At 49.4% G+C, this 16,710-nt stretch overlaps 2 protein-coding genes across 4 annotated transcripts in view; one reads left to right on the forward strand and one right to left on the reverse strand.

Moving 5' to 3' along the window:
- Nucleotides 1-308: 308 nt before the first annotated feature.
- POLR3C (RNA polymerase III subunit C) lies at nt 309-15,680 on the reverse strand. The gene is given in 16 exon segments (XM_075607876.1): nt 309-529; nt 1,128-1,277; nt 2,135-2,184; nt 2,623-2,724; nt 4,444-4,594; nt 5,081-5,141; nt 5,284-5,335; nt 6,208-6,288; nt 6,810-6,902; nt 7,726-7,830; nt 8,839-8,921; nt 9,394-9,576; nt 11,413-11,472; nt 11,475-11,667; nt 12,764-12,923; nt 15,520-15,680. Coding segments are annotated over 16 exon segments (1,668 nt in total). The 5' UTR covers nt 15,552-15,680; the 3' UTR covers nt 309-417.
- Nucleotides 15,660-16,710, forward strand: part of RNF115 (ring finger protein 115) — a 58,243-nt gene continuing 57,192 nt past the window's right edge. The window contains exon 1 of one of the 3 annotated variants that reach the window (XM_075607879.1): nt 15,660-15,965. In XM_075607879.1, coding sequence (XP_075463994.1) covers nt 15,888-15,965 — 78 coding nt within the window. In that variant the 5' untranslated portion in view covers nt 15,660-15,887. The remainder of the gene's footprint in view (nt 15,966-16,710) is intronic. The other 2 variants (XM_075607877.1, XM_075607878.1) reach the window with 2 other exon arrangements.

The raw sequence follows: 16,710 nt of genomic DNA on the forward strand, positions 1-16,710 counted from the left end.
ACATTTTTGAGGATCTGTTACTTGCATCATTTTGGGGTTAAGAATGCCATTTTGTAACCCTGCTTTGCTATTTTAACCCATTGAGGGCCAGAGTACTTGCAATCACAATCTCTCAGTCATCGATGACAGATTGGAAGGCGTCCTCCTCGCGTTCCACTTGGTGACAGATCGCGTTCTGCGTTCCTTGGGTGCCAGACCCTATGACGTATTAACGAAATCTTCAGGGCACCCAAAAGGGTCACCGGAAAGGATTTAAAAAAAAAAAAAAAAAAATCTACATAAAATCGTAACACACAACAAGCACGTGACGCCGGTAAGAATAATCCTTTATTTCTTTCCAACATGGAACACAGATGTAAATACCCGCCATGCGGGATAGCTCTCCGAGGGCAGTGGCCGGCAAACCACGGGCACAGATTACATCTTGCTCGTAGTGACCTTGGCTGTGGTGACCTTGTTTGTTGTGCTATTGATGTACGATTCTAAAATAAAGATGGTCTCGTCTACTTGAATTTCACTGGCATCCAACCTGCGAGGAAAAAGAAGATGGGTGGCTAAGAGGACGGGTTTTGCTGCTCTGGTCTTCAGGAGATGACCTCAAATTTCTGATCAGCATGCAGTAAGGAACCTGGGATTCGTATTGATACTGACTTGTTAACCCTTTCTCTGCCAGAGGGGCAGACAACACATTGCATCGCAGGTACTACTGGTGGCGAAGAGAACATGCTCCTTGGGTTTCGGTGAGGACCATGTTGGAAGCTTCTTGGTGGAGTCGAAGGTGAGGAGACAAGCCCTGCCTCTACCCTCTCCCCATAATATTAATACCTGTGTGAAAATGCAATGTACCAAGATGACTATTGTACCCATCCCCTTGTACCCGCTTTTTCAGTCAAAGACTGAGCGTCTAATTGAGCCCCCTGTGATGAAGCGGGGACAGATTAAGCCCCCTGTGCTGAAGCTGGGATATCCTGCCCCTTCCTGCTTCTCCAGTACTTTCCATTCGAAGGACTCATTGCATAGGACAGGGATGAGCAGGGCCACAGCAGCCTCTATACTACAATTAGTCACCAAGCCTTGTGGACACGCAAACATTGGCAGGCCCGCGATGCGGAACGCGCGTGGCTCACTTGTTGACGTTGCGCTTCAGATTCTCCAGCTGCTGCCGCTCCGGGGCAGTGATCATCTCCTCGATCTCCTGAAGCTGGGCCTCCTCTGCTCCCGTGGCCTGCATGGACGCGAGAATGGCCTCTATTCTTTGGGACTTCTCCAGCAGACGCCTGATGGGGACAAGGTGTTAAACCTCTTTTACCTCCTTCACTGCGTCTCAACCAGGGTTCAATACCACGTACAGGGGTCTCAGATTAAATTTAAAAAAAAAAGGTTCTCTATCGACAAACAAATGATGATGCAATTTCACTGCATTGATGATAAACGATTTTGCAAAACATTTATAATAGAAAAATAGGAAGTTACAATTACGCTTACAAATGCTTAATACTGCGATTAGAAAGGTCAAATGTAGTCCTAATGTGGCATTCGATTTCAGTTTTTGTAGGTTCTTTAGTTAACTTAGGTGTTGATAAACTGACCAGCAGGATCAGATATGGGGTTATTAAACGAGGGTCTGTAAGCGTGAGTTCTTCAGCCAAGGGACAGTGCTACTTTTGTAGCTCCAAAGTTATGCTAATAATTATTATTACAATGTAAATTTTGATGCCTGAGGCACAGGGAAATAACGGGACTTGTTCAAGGTCACAAGGAGCAGACACCAGGGTTTGAACTGGGTTCACCCATGTCAAATGCAGGAACATTCCTACTAGACCCATCATGCAGCCGCCTGTGCACTCCAATATCAGCAAAGATGTTACGCGCTTACAATTAATAAGTCTTTTGCGACCAGAGGGGCTTGCAGCGCATTCATATAAAGATATATGCAGAGATATAGATAATAAATATATAAATGAGAGAGAGAGAGAGAGAGAGAGAGAGAGAGAAAGAGAGAGAAAGAGAGAGAGAGAGAAAGAGAAAAAAAGAGGAGAGAAAGAAAGAGAAAGAAAGAGGAGAGAAAGAAAGAGAAAGAAAGAGAGAAAGAGAGAGAAAGGAGAGAGAGAAAGAGAGACGAAAGCTAACTCACTTGTTCTCCTTGGTCTCATACTGCCTGCGTTCTATAAGGTTCGCTACAGTCTAAGGAGAGTAAAGACAAGGCGTTAGATAAAGGATTAGATCTTCCTCACGTGCCATATGAATCTGCACACGTTTAACAGTTGGTTTTGGCGTTCGTATAATATTTACAAAGATGCAACTGGATCGACTTTAACACAGCGGTCTTAGTACCTTAACCAGCAGCAACTCCTGGGGTCAAGCTCGACCGCATTTAAAAAAAAGGTTAATACAATACGTATTATTATTTACACAAGGAGCAGAGCGTTTTTTTAAATGACTTTCTTCAGAAACGAGGTGTCTGCTGCATTGTATACAAAGCACTTCGATAAAGTAGCAGCGCTCCTAGTTTAAATTAAAATGTAGCGGTACTTCTAGTGTGTAAAAAAAAAAAACAACAAAAAAACACATTGAGATGGCGCGTGGTGCAGCGCACATGAGGAAGACACACAGCGTCCGTACCTTGTAACACCGCTGGAGCAGCATGCGAGCAGAGGGGAGCGTGTTCACTGCATACAGGTAGAAGGTCCTGGACGGGGCGTGATCCGGGGTTTTGGGGATTTCCTGATGGTGCGCACAGGGTGTAATGAAAGTGAGAGAGGGAGGGGGAATGGAGCACATGGTGTAAGCAGCGGGCAGAGCTGTGAAACGGCAGCTAACGAAAGCCTACGACATACAGAAGGATTCTGCAGGATTTCTCCTGCTTCCAAGTGACTCGTAGGAACACACACAGGGAGAACTATATAGCTATGTAACTATAGAAAGGAAAGGTATACAGGGATATGCCAAATAAGTAAACATGGGAAGGATGTTGATCCAGGGAATAATCTTGGTGTCAATATTTGGAATACTTGTAAGTCCCACAGAGCAGGACCTGCTAAAACTCCAATATGGGGCACACACGTGTGGGTACAAAAATATATACTTTATTGAACAAACAACCGAATGAGGACAAACAGACTAACTATAAGAAAAACACTAAAAACAAACATGCCGCCCCTGGAATACCCGGTGCTGCCACGTTACCACAGCGCTTACCATTTCTCTGTTACACATTGTTTATACATATTTACTGCCATGTTCATGTTGGATTAGGGATGTTTCCTTTTCACATAGTTACCTGTATCTATTCCCTCTCTTAGGGGAGGCACATACTATCGATTGTCCTCTCCCTGTGTATTGGAATCTATGGGAGGTTTATTTATATTTGGAGCGGTTTTCACAATAGGTATTTTTTCCTTTATCTGTGATTTACATAAGAGTCTCTATTATCACTTTATTGCCATTTGCATATTTTTGCATCTATATAGCCATTGGAGACGGTTCACTATTTGTTATTAGTGTTTTTGTTATAGTTAGTCTGTTTGTCCTCGTTCAGTTGTTTGTCCAATAAAGTGTACATTTTTGTACCCACACGTGTGTGCCCCATATTGGAGTTTTAGCACGACCTGCTCTGTGGGACTTACAACTCGTCTTCTCTGCATATAGTGTACTTATTGACTCCAGGGAGCACCACCTGCAATAGACAGGTTTATTATGTGGGCACTATATTTATATTGGTAGTAGGTCTCTCAGCCCCTTTGTATTCATTACCGGTCAATATTTGGAGTCAGGAAGGAATTTATTTTTCCCCTTATGAGATATCATTGGATGATATGACACTGGGGTTTTTTGTTTGCCTTCCTCTGGATCAATAAGTAAGTATAGATATAGGATAAAGTATCTGTTGTCTAAATTTAGCATAGGTTGAACTTGAAGGACGCATGTCTTTTTTCAACCTCATCTTCTATGTAACTATGTAACTATGTATGTAATATACACCCCCTGCCTGAGCACGCCGGAGAAGTTGAGTTAGATATTCGCTCTTTAAGAGATGTAACGTTTCTTCAAAGTTATTCAACAAAATAGTTACCAATGTCAAAGAAAAGGAAATGCAATGGTTAAAAATAACGGACCAGAGGTAAGGTGGGGCAGTGTATTAAAATTTGGGGAAATTATGTCAACAGTGTTATATTCCCACTGCGACCACGGCAGCCGGTCCACAAATGTGAACTTTTTACTATCACATTTAGCGGGTTGAAACCTTGCTGGACGCAGGGATGGAGTGTTGTCGTTACTTTCTTTGGGGGTGACGTAACCCCTTTGCTGCCAGAAGGGGTTGAGCAATGCTGAATCCTCTGTAAAACGGATTTATTAAATGACACACTAGTTAACGCTTTAGCTTCTGCTTAATAGAACCGGAAACTAAAGACACGTGAGAAGAGCGGCAGAATGGATACTCACTTGTAAGGTCACCAGATTCTCAGACAGCATTTTGTACAGCATGTCCTTGGATTCCTTTGCGGGGACCATTGCGAAATCTTCTACTTGCTTCTGTTCCAAGTGTCTCTTGCGGAGCAGGAGGCGGAAAATCCTGGCGCAGCGCGAGCCAAACCTGTGCGGATTCAGTGCTTGTCGGTCTCTAATAAACGTTTCTACTTAACGGTATACGTAACCAAGTCATGCTAAAAAAAAAACCCAGATTATCCTAACACAGGAGCGACCAACTCCAGTCCTACCGAGCCACCAAAAGGTCAGGTTTTCAGCATATCCCTGCTTCAGCACAGGTGGCTCAACCAGTGGCTCAGTACTGGTTGAGCCACCTGTGCCAAGCAGGGATATCCGTAAACCCTGACCGGTTGGTGGCCCACGAGGACTGGAATTGGCTAGTCAACAACTGACCCGCCTGTGCTGAAGCAGGGATATCCCTAATACCTTGCCTGTTGGTGGCCCTTGAGGACTGGAGTTGGCCACCCCCGTCATAACACTACTGCAGTAGAGGAGGTAACAAACCGTGATGGTTTTGGAAAGCAAGAAGCATGGAAGAAAATAAGACAAAGAACACGTGTGTGGTGTGGTGTGTGTAACACACATTTCTTACCTCTCTTGCACAATTGATTCCAATGTTGCCGTGGCCAGGGAAGCAACAGCCTTGTGCACATCTTCAAGAGTGAGGTTAAGTCTCTAATAAAAACGAGGTTATGGCGAGTCGCAATCTTATAGCGACGGAAGGACACCCGTTTCCTACCCAAAGAGAGAGACGGGACCTGCGGGTATTTAAAAAAAAAGAAGAAAGAAGGATACTGATGACGAACATCCCTCCGCCGCTGTCCCCCGACCTGCCAACAAACTCCAGCTGTGCGGCAACAAGATGGGAAAAAAACATGGAGGATAAGGATAGGCATACTATGGGCCACAGTTACTAAGTCGCGATACGCCAGGAGACACCGTATGGCTCATTCAAGTCAATGGAGCCTTCCGGTGCCGACAGGCGTCTTGTGCCACCACTTAGTAGATAAGGACCCGATCCCATACATATTGCAATGTGTATGCCGATTCCCGGTCTTACTAAAGTAGGACACTAGTGTAGATATAACCTCTCTATACAAAGGGCAAACATTACTACAGCCTTTCGGATACTGGATTCTTTGTTTCACGTTGCAGAGCCAGCCTCGCACAGGATGAGACTAAAAAACAGGATGTCTGTGAGTAGGGTTACTGGCTCTGCACTTCTGTAACCCAAGCTGTGCTGAACAGCTGTGTAATACGGCAGGCGTAAGCTTATAAGGGGATCCCATGTTAAAATGGATGAGAAGTAAAAGGTGACACGCTGTACTCATTTGTATGTTATTTCCCAGAATCCCTGGCTGCAGTGGAAGTACTACTTGCTAAGCGATAATAGGGAAAGAAAGGGTCGCGGACCTGTCGGGCATGGGAATGTACCACACGTGGTATTTTACTTATTTATCCTCATTTATAACAGACATTGAGAGCAAAGCTGCATTGAGAAGTGTATACTTTCAGTTTACATAACACACCGGATTATTTAGCAGTTAGTAAAACCCTATTTAAAGGGGCAATCCTTGGTACTGCACACAATTTTAAATAGCAACCACACCTATTATTTTGTATGTTATAGACTTATTTAGTCGTGAGGATGGGGCCAAACTTTACGTGTGAAGCCTGAGCCTCGCGAGATAAACATTCCAGCAGATGCTAGTTCTGTACCGGATCATCAGCCAGCAGGGAGAGATACTGGTCAAGCACTTGCTTGGAGATATTGTACCCGGTAGGCAGCGATCTGAAGATCTGGGAAATGAAAAGAATGGTCACGCTCTGCAAGCCGTTTCTATAGCACCACCTTATCCACGGCCTAAAAGAACAGTGGATACGTGGAACATTCTTCCAGTGTCAGAGGCAAATACAATATAATAAAAGGGGGAAAAACACTTTAGATAAAAGAGAACAATACAGAGTTAGGAGACACGGTATTAAAAGGGTATTACGCAGGGGTGGGCAACTCCAGTCCTTAAGGGCCACCAACAGGTCAAGTGTTCAGGATATCCCTGGTGCAGCATAGGTGGCTCAATCAGTGGCTAAGTGGAAGACTGCACAACCTGTGCTGAAGCAGGGATACCCTTAAAACCTGACGTGTTGGTGGCCCTTGAGGACTGGAGTTACTTGCCTCATCTCTAACGGATCGATTGTTTCAGAGTAAAGAGGGAAAATATGCAGACTTGCTAATTAATGGGGCGCTGGCCACTGCAGAACTAAAGTGGGTCATTATAAATAGTTTCCTAAATGAGGGGGGTGAAGGGGTTAAGACGTACCTCGTTGGAAGACAGTGGCTGCGTGTAAGCAGCGCTGGAAGAGGTGGTGATTTCGCTCATTCTCAGCATTGTCCGCACTATTTCACTGCTGGTCTAAATCCGGAAGAGTTGAGTACAGTCGTTAACGCATTAAATAATGGCAGGATACATTACATTAAAGCAGGGGGGCTCAACTCCAGTCTTGAAACCTCCCCCTCCCCCACCAACAGGTACGGTTTTTAAGATATCCCTGCGTCAGCACAGGTGGCTCAGTCTTCTACTGCTTCACCTGTGCTGAAGCAGGGATATCCTTAAAACCTGACCTGTTGGGGGAGGTGTCTTCAGGACTAGAGTTGAGACCCCCCTGCATTAAAGTACTGTTGTGTTTGTATCAAACAGGCGACATTAATTGGTCACCGACAGTGCTAGAGTCCTGCACTGCATTGCAAAGGACTCACATGTTGATCCATTACAAGGCGTCCCGAGCTGCAGTGATTTGCTTTTACGGTTTTATAGTATTGCAAGTTCTATATAAAAACACATTTAATTGTTGGGTCTTTCACGAGTCGGTTATGCATCCCAGATATGTTACACGTACACAAGGTAATGCATCTTTCCTTCTAAATAGTTTGTAACCAAATAATGGCGACCCAGCCCTGGCAGATACAAGGAACGCTTATTCCCGTTAGCTGGGGGACACGGAGATAGGAGTGACCTGTCACGGTCATACAGAGCTGGTAATGTGTCTGAAACATGTCTCTCCTATTTCACACACCAGAGGGCGATTCTGTGAGCTTTATTAGTTAATTAGCAATAGTAAGTACTAATTGAAATAAGCTTTCGGTAAATATAACCCCTTCCCTGCCAGGGGGTCCTGCAGGTTAAGGGCATGGCGTCAGTTTGTTCCTGGCGCACACAGGGGATGCATACAAGGCACCTGGTCCATCTTGTTGGACACAGCGCTGATTATGGCTTGGTCTCGGAAATGCTGGTGGAACCGCTCGGTGTCGGTCTGCCAGTAGATCCCTTCATCTTGGCTGGGCTGGGGAGGAAGGATACAGCGGATTACAGGTGGGCACTCTGTACCAGACACCAGAAATCTTACTTGACTACAGGGACATTCATTGACGGAGCGCGAGGCTGCTCGGCGACTCGATACGTACCATTCATCCTGCATGCTTTAACCCCTTCTCTTCCAGAGGAGCATGCACATGGATTATAACCTGCCAAATGTATACAAGCTTTGATACTACCACTTAACCCCTAAACCGCTACTTTGCAAGTGGGCATTTTTAATGACTGTATCTGCAGTTGCACATATATATATATATATTTTTTTGTTTCAATTCAATGAAAGCGGGCATTCTAAGGCTGCGGCCCCGCCGCACGCGCGCATGCGAGGCTGGAGGCGCGTGCAGCCAAATTCCCCAGTCTGCAGCGAGCTGCAGGGGGAAAGACAGGGGGGGCGCGGCTGTGACGTCACCCGGCAGGTTCGTCCTCCTTGGCTGAACCGCCGGGGGCGTGGCCTAGCGCTCAGTCGCGACTCCTGATCTCAATTTTCTTGAGAGCAGGCGTTTCTGTCATTGAGGGATACTGCTCAGATCCATTTGAAGAGCTACATCCAGAGTTGGTCACCCGGAATAACCACACTGCCTTCTTTCCTCTGCACTAGTGTGAGTGAAAAATCCATATCACTACACCTTTATTGTATATTATACACAGTGTGCACTATTTGTATTTTTTTCTTTTTTATATATATACTTGGATGTATTTGCGCTCCTGATTCCCAGTTCTATCAGTCCAGCACAGTAGTGGTTTAGGGGAGGGGTGGGAAAGGCGAGTGAAGATTGAGGAACCCCACAACTTGCTAACACCGCCCCTCTGTGCCTCCTACAATTGTCATGGCAATAAGGAGTTGTAGGAATTGGTCATGAAATGTGAGACAGAAAGGTGAACAGACTAGAACAAAATCGCTTATAGTTCTAGAGCGACACAGAACACAGAGTTCAGTAGGTACCCAATAAGAATGCAGAATGTTGGCTGCACTGACCTCTGTACCCGGCTCCTTCTTCTGCCGTTTGGCCTGACTGCTGCCTTCATCATCATCGGACGATCTGCGTCTTTTACCTCTTCCTGGAGATACAATATACAGCGCTCTATGTGAATGCCCTCGATGCTGAAGGTAACCACAACACTTTAGCTCAGGGGAAGGCCACCAACAGGTTAGGCTCCGGTTATCCCTGCTTCAGCACAGGTGGCTCAATCAAAGACTGCACTCCCTGTGCTGAAGCACGGATATCCTGAAAACCTGACCTGTTGAGGACTGGAGTCGCCCACCCCTGATTTAGCTGCGTCACCACTGAACAGGTTAATAATAAAATGTTTTCTTCTTCTAAAGCACTGATAGTGTTCGCAGTACTGTACATAAAAATTACAGGCATAATGAGTCCCCCATAATGACGCTTCGACCAGGCCTCTGATTGAGCTACTTGGGATGGGATATCCTGAAAACCTGACCTGTTGGAAGGGGGGGGGAAGAGAGGACTGGAGTTGAGCCCCCCTTTGGCCTTGATTTCCCCATTGGCTCTCCGGGTCTCCTCCTTACCCAGCAGGCTCAGTTTTGGAATGGTGTACATGTCTTTTTCGTTGGTTACAAGGGTGGGTGCTGGTGGTCGCCGCCCCTCTGCGGTTTGTGTTGTGTCTTTTTCAGGGCACCTCTGCACAAAGTGTGTATCTGCCAGGCGGGTAAAGGTGGCGGACACTTCGCTGTACTCCATGGTCTTCCCGTCTGTGCACAGAGACAGATACATCACATAATAATAATAATAATAGCATGTAATAACAGCATGTTCGTGTATAGCGCTGCTAATTGTACGCAGCGCTTTACAGAGACATTTTGCAGGCACAGGTCCCTGCCCCGTGGAGCTTACAATCTATGTTTTGGTGCCTGAGGCACAGGGAGATAAAGTGACTTGCCCAAGGTCACAAGGAACCGACACCGGGAATTGAACCAGGGTCCCCTGCTACACACTCAGTGTCAGTCAGTGTCTTTACTCACTGAGCCACTCCCTCTCCCATGTTCTTATTATATATGGCCAGGGCTGTACAGTATACGCTGCACTGATTCGAGATACAGCACAATCCTAAACAGCTTCTAATGTCATAGTACAGGGGGTGGCCAACTCCAGTCCTCAAAGGCCACCAACACGTCAGGTTTTAAGGATATCCATGCTTCAGCACAGGTGCAGTCTTCTACCTGTTCTGAAGCTGGGATATCCTGAAAACCTGACCTGTTGGTGGCCTTTGAGAACTGGAGTTCGCTACCCCTGTCAATAGCATTCCAAAGCAAATCAGCCTTGCATAAAAATAAACTGTTAACATAAATATCTTGTGGCAGAAGTGAAGCGTATACCCAAACCTCTTATTAATAATCTAGTGATTATGTAACAAATAATAATCTAGTGATTATATGTAAAAAATTAATAATATCACTAATGGGGAGATGCAGCAGGTGGTTGGTGTTTTCAGCACCTAGGACAGACGTCACAAACACTCAAAGCGCAAAGCTCCCCTCAGGCATATACAAAATATACAGACATAGTGCAAACGTGTCATGCAGAAAGTCAAATATCTAGTGAAACGAGTGATTGCTCACTCACGTGGTATAGGGGATTTTCAGGTGTTTGTGTAAGTAAGAATCTGGATCTGATGAATAGCAGGAACTCTCGCAGATCATATATAAAGAAGATATAGTGCAACACAATTTAATACAACACAAATATGAGCAAGGAGCCCATTAAACTCGCGTGCTCCAAGTAAAAAATAAGCGGTGTGACCACGCTGGGTCCTGTAGTGCTGAAGTCTCTCGAGCTGGGTGATCCACCGATCGGCGTCTCCACTCAAGTGACGTCATGGACACTTTCGGCAGATGGGGATCCAATCCTGGCGGTATCAGCACAGTGGGAGGACACAGAGAAACGAAGCAGCAAGACAGTATAGCACAGGAGTGGCACAGTATCTCTTGGTCCGCAGGAACTGAGAATAACCCTATGCGTTTCGTTCGGCGGGCCAAACTTTTACACCCTTGAGGTCACACCGCTTATTTTTTTACCTGGAGCATGCGAGTTTAATGGGCTCCTTGCTCACATTTGTGTTGTATTAAACTGTGTTGCACTATATCTTCTTCTTTGTTTATATATGATCTGCGAGAGTTCCTGCTATTCATCAGATCCAGATCCTTACTTACACAAACGCCTGAAGATCACCTATATCACGTGAGTGAGCAATCACTCGTTTTACGAAATATTTGACTTTCTGAATTACATGTTTGCACTATATCTGTATTTTTTCTTTTATATGCCCGAGGGGAGCTTTGCGCTTTGAGTGTTTCTGTAACATAAATATCTGCAATTTATAGGAAGGCTAATTTGAGAAAAGCTAATTTGACAACAGCAATGAAAACCGTGTATAAAATGTATTTAGAGGCAAGGAGTCAGGGTGCGTATAGCAGAGTCAGGATGAAGAGGACGTGGTACAAAAACACGGCTTTCAAATAAATGTCGTCTAAACTCAACAACTTCCTGAGCTACAAACTCAGAGATAAACGGTGCTCAATTACATTCACCTTCCATGGTCTCTGTCAGTCTGTCTGCCACCTTCTCCACCACTGTGCTCATCGTCATCTTCCGTTCAGCAGAAGTTCCTCTATGATGAGCTCCCCGGTGTCTCCGTACAGGGTCTTGGCGGTGTAGATGTAGCGTGGGTATCGGAGGATCCTCAGGCAGTGGTCACAGCGGGTGTTGTACTCCACAAAACCACGCTTATTGAGCTGGTATGTCACCAGGTTGTGCTGGATCAGGACGCAAAGGGCTTTCTTCACCTAACAAGAGAGAAGCATGCAGCCCAGCTTTCTAAGAATGAACTGTAATGTCGAACCTCTAATGGCCATATAAATATATTTCAAATAATCATTATATTTCATATATAATCAGCTATTAGTTAATCTATGGAACAATTATTCTACTTTGATATACATTTTTATCATGTAGTTTGAGGTGAGAAAACGCAAGATGTCTAGAACAGCTAGTTCTGAATGCAGGCAGGAAACATAGCACATAGCTGCAAGGAAGTTGTGACCACACAAGGAAAAAACTTGGCACCTTAGACATTATTTAGTATGCTAAAGGTCGTAATTTCTTTGCCGACATATAAAAAAATATGGCAAAAAATAAGCAAGGATTTTCTAGTTTTCAGAAAACAAGCAGACTATGACGTGTACAGACGGTATACAAGTCAGGCTGAGAGAAGGGAAGCTAGGAACAGACCAGAGAGACAATACTGAGACTGATTGGTATGTATCTATTATTGCAAGCATCTAACTAATTACTGTACTCTGCCTTGTTATGGATTTGTATTATCATTATTATGTTACAATAAAGATCATATATTGATTTATATTATACTTCTCTCAATCCCTTTCTATTGTACCCACTCTATTCTTATACAGAATGTGGGGCCATTCTACATATGCAACATCATAATAAGGCGACTTGTTACTCAGAGTATAGAATAACCTCGTTATGAGACATAATTGTGGGCAGAAAGGTATGAACCATTACACCTCCAAAATAATAAACTGTGTAAAGCCCAGATATAATTTGCCAATGCGTTGTCAGAGTCTGTTACACAACAGCCCATTCTATCTATGTATATAGCATATACAGTATATGCTTTGGGTACTTGGTTGCAGTAGGTGAGGGCAACATGGCAAAGCCCAGTGCACGCTTCTCATATTTGAGCCACACACTCCTAACCCTTGTTCTTCCCATTAATCCACATGTTATAACCCATTAGATGCCAGAACGGCCTGCAAACCATACAAAACATCACCGGCCCCTCTGGCAGCAAAGTGATTCATGCTGTGAGCATTCAGGTTATATCCGTTACGTGTTCTTGTTGCTAGGGGTACAACTTGCCTGGTCCAGTGACGTCCCTGTGTCATTAGCAATCAGTCGGAGAGGCTGGCTGCCGGTTCTGATCAGATACGTCCCGACTCTATCCACGATCTCCCCGTAATGTTCCTGCAATAGTAGGGAGCACAGCATGGCCTCCACTTGAGTCATCTCCTCTTTCGGTCTAAAAGAGGATTCATGAAATGGTTATTCTATGCAAAGCTGCTCAAACCAGGCGCACCAGGAAGCAGCCGTGTGTCTCCCACAACATGCACATACACACTTCCATTAGTGTGTGTCTGTCTCCTACAACATGCACATACACACTTCCATTAGTGTGTGTCTGACCTAAATATAAGAAACTTGTTTGTCGCAGCCTGTTATAAATTGGTGCTAGATTTGATAATCACACTTTCTACATTCACTGGCTGGCAGTCTCACTCCTTTAGTAAGATGTCTCTCTCATTGTAGGACAGTCTTAATCTTTGGGAATGAGACTTCCAAGGACAGCCCCACTCACAGACACTATTGAAGTCTCACTTACTGCAGGGAAAATGTCCCTCATTGGGTGCAGTGTCTCACAGACACTTCTAACGCCTCTCACAGTGGAATAGCATCCCTCTCCTCCGCACCCCACTCACTCACTTCTCCCCCCCCCCCCCACACACACACACACACACTCAGCCCACTCCCCTCCACTTACACTCCACCCACTCTTCTCTCCCCCCACACACACACTCCGCCCACTCCCCTCCACTCACACTCCGCCCACTCCCCTCCACTCACACTCCGCCCACTCCCCTCCACTCACACCTCTCTGTCTACTCCCCCCCCCCACTCCCCCCCCACCTCTCCACCCCACTCCCTCCACCTCTCCACTCCCCCCCCCCCCACCCCCACTCCCCCCCCACCTCTCCACCCACCCCACCTCTCCACTCACCCCCCCCCCACCTCTCCACTCAACCCCCCCCCACCTCTCCACCACCCCCCCCACCTCTCCACCCACCCCCCCCACCTCTCCACCCCCCCCCCACCTCTCCACCCCACCCCCCCCACCTCTCCACCCCACCCACCCCACCTCTCCACCCCACCCACCCCACCTCTCCACTCAACCCCCCCCCCCTCTCCACTCACCCCCCCCCCCCTCCACCACCCCCCCCCTCTCCACTCACCCCCCCCCCTCACCACTCACCCCCCCCCCCCTCACCACTCACCCCCCCCCCTCTCCACTCACCCCCCCCCCCTCTCCACTCACCCCCCCCCTCTCTCCACTCACCCCCCCCCTCTCTCCACTCACCCCCCCCCCTCTCCACTCACCCCCCCCCTCTCTCCACTCACACCCCCCCCCCCTCTCCACTCACCCCCCCCCCTCTCTCCACTCACCCCCCCCTCACCCACTCACCCCCCCCCTCCTCCACTCACCCCCCCCCCTCTCTCCACTCACCCCCCCCTCTCCACTCACCCCCCCCCCTCTCTCCACTCACCCCCCCCCCCTCTCTCCACTCACCCCCCCCCCCCTCTCTCCACTCACCCCCCCCCCCCCTCTCTCCACTCACCCCCCCCCCCCTCTCTCCACTCACCCCCCCCCCTCTCCACTCAACCCCCCCCCACCTCTCCACCCCCCCCCCCCCTCTCCAGTCACACCCCCCCTCACCCTCAACCCCCCCCCCCACCTCACCACTCAACCCCCCCCCACCTCTCCACTCACCCCCCCCCCCTCTCCACTCACCCCCCCTCTCCACCCTCTCCACTCACCCCCCCCTCTCCACTCACCCCCCCCTCCTCTCCCCACTCACCCCCCCCTCCTCTCCACTCACCCCCCCCTCTCCACTCACCCCCCCCTCCTCTCCACTCACCCCCCCTCTCCACTCACCCCCCCCTCTCCACTCACCCCCCCCCCCTCTCTCCACTCACCCCCCCCCTCTCTCCACTCACCCCCCCACCTCTCCACTCACCCCCCCCACCTCTCCACACCCCCCCCCTCTCCAGTCACACCCCCCCCCTCTCCACTCAACCCCCCCCCCCCCACCTCTCCACTCAACCCCCCCCCCCCCACCTCTCTCCACTCACCCCCCCCCCTCTCTCCACTCACCCCCCCCCCTCTCTCCACTCACACCCCCCCCTCTCTCCACTCCCCCCCCCTCCCCCCCCCTCTCTCCACTCACCCCCCCCCCCCCTCTCTCCACTCACCCCCCCCCCCTCTCTCCACTCACCCCCCCTCCCCCCCCTCTCTCCACTCACCCCCCCCCCCTCTCTCCACTCACCCCCCCCCCCCTCTCTCCACTCACCCCCCCCCCCCTCTCTCCACTCACCCCCCCCTCTCTCCACTCACCCCCCCCCTCTCTCCCCCCCCCCTCTCTCCACTCACCCCCCCCCCCTCTCTCCACTCACCCCCCCCCCTCTCTCCACTCACCCCCCCCCCCCCCTCTCTCCACTCACCCCCCCCCCCCCCTCTCTCCACTCACCCCCCCCCCCCTCTCTCCACTCACCCCCCCCCCCCTCTCTCCACTCACCCCCCCCCCCCCTCTCTCCACTCACCCTCCCCCCTCTCTCCACTCACCCTCCCCCCTCTCTCCACTCACCCCCCCCCCTCTCTCCACTCACCCCCCCCCTCTCTCCACTCACCCCCCCCCCCCCTCTCTCCACTCACCCCCCCCCTCTCTCCACTCACCCCCTCCACTCACCCCCCCCTCTCCACTCACCCCCCCTCTCCACTCACCCCCCTCTCCACTCACCCCCACCCCCCCGTTCTAGGTACGGAAACCCGGACACGCACTCACATCACTCCCCGGCACAGACAGGCCGTCACCATGGGAACCGCACAACCAACTTCCGCCTGACAGTGCGAGCACTTCCGGCCCCACCCACTGCCCGGGCGGCCAATCCCTCCCCTCTGTCCCCGCACAGGCAGTCACCTCCCGCCTCCCGCTCTCTGTCCTCGGTCCCCCTCTGTCCCACACACAGGCAGTCCCCTCTCTCACAGGCCTCGCCCGGCAGGAGCGGACATCTGGTGGTGTCAATAAAGTTTATTCAAAGAGGAGGCGGCGGCGCGGCAGGAGGCGATCCTGCCGCAAACTCGGTGGTTGTAGGAGGACTGACGTCACGTGGTTCGCAGCAGCAGGAGGAGGAAGAGAGCGGGCAGCAAAAAATGGCGGAGGCGGCGGCCGCGGCACAGCACCGTTTCTTCTGCCACTGCTGCAAGGGGGAGGTCAGCCCCAAGCTGCCGGTGAGTACGGCTGCTGCCTCCTCACTAATCCCTCTCCCTGTGAGACACCCCCCCTCCCAAGCCAGGAGGAAGCGAGAGAGGGGGCCCCCAGAGCCTCAATAACCCCCCCCCCCCCTTAGTAAGGGCTGTCTGTCTCGGGGCGGTGCATTCAACCCGGGCCAGGGAGGTTCTAGGGATGGGTCAGGCCCCCAAGTGAGAGATTTGGGGGTTATTCAGGACCCCATGTGAGATTTGGGGGGCTTATTCAGGACCCTAAGTGAGAGATTTTTTTTTGGGGGGGGGGGGGAGTTATTCAGGACCCCCATGAGTGATTTGGGGGGGAGGGGGTTATTCAGCACCCCAACTGAGATTGATTTATTTTTGGTTGGGGGGTTATTCAGGACCCCAACTGAGATTGATTTATTTTTGGTTGGGGGGGTTATTCAGGACCCCAAGTGAGTGATTATTGGAGGGAATGGTGGGGGTGAGACGTAGGTTAACGCTGACTTTCTAATAAGCCTGACAGGCCACAGATCTGCATGAGCACCCTCCTGTGATTAGACACTGGAGAGTTGGACGACCACCATAACAACCCGAGACGAACAGTCTGTGGGAACATGCCAAACACTTGTCGAATGTCTGCAAAGGGTTGTCATTTATTTTTTTGTGGAGGGGGGGGGGGGGGAAAGAGATGTGTGGGTGCCAGTAATTTGGAGTAGGCTGTGTGGGTGCCAGTAATTTGGAGTAGGCTGTAAGGATATCTAGC

This window comes from Ascaphus truei, chromosome 7 (assembly GCF_040206685.1).
Source record: "Ascaphus truei isolate aAscTru1 chromosome 7, aAscTru1.hap1, whole genome shotgun sequence".
Classification (NCBI taxonomy): Eukaryota; Metazoa; Chordata; class Amphibia; order Anura; family Ascaphidae; genus Ascaphus; species Ascaphus truei.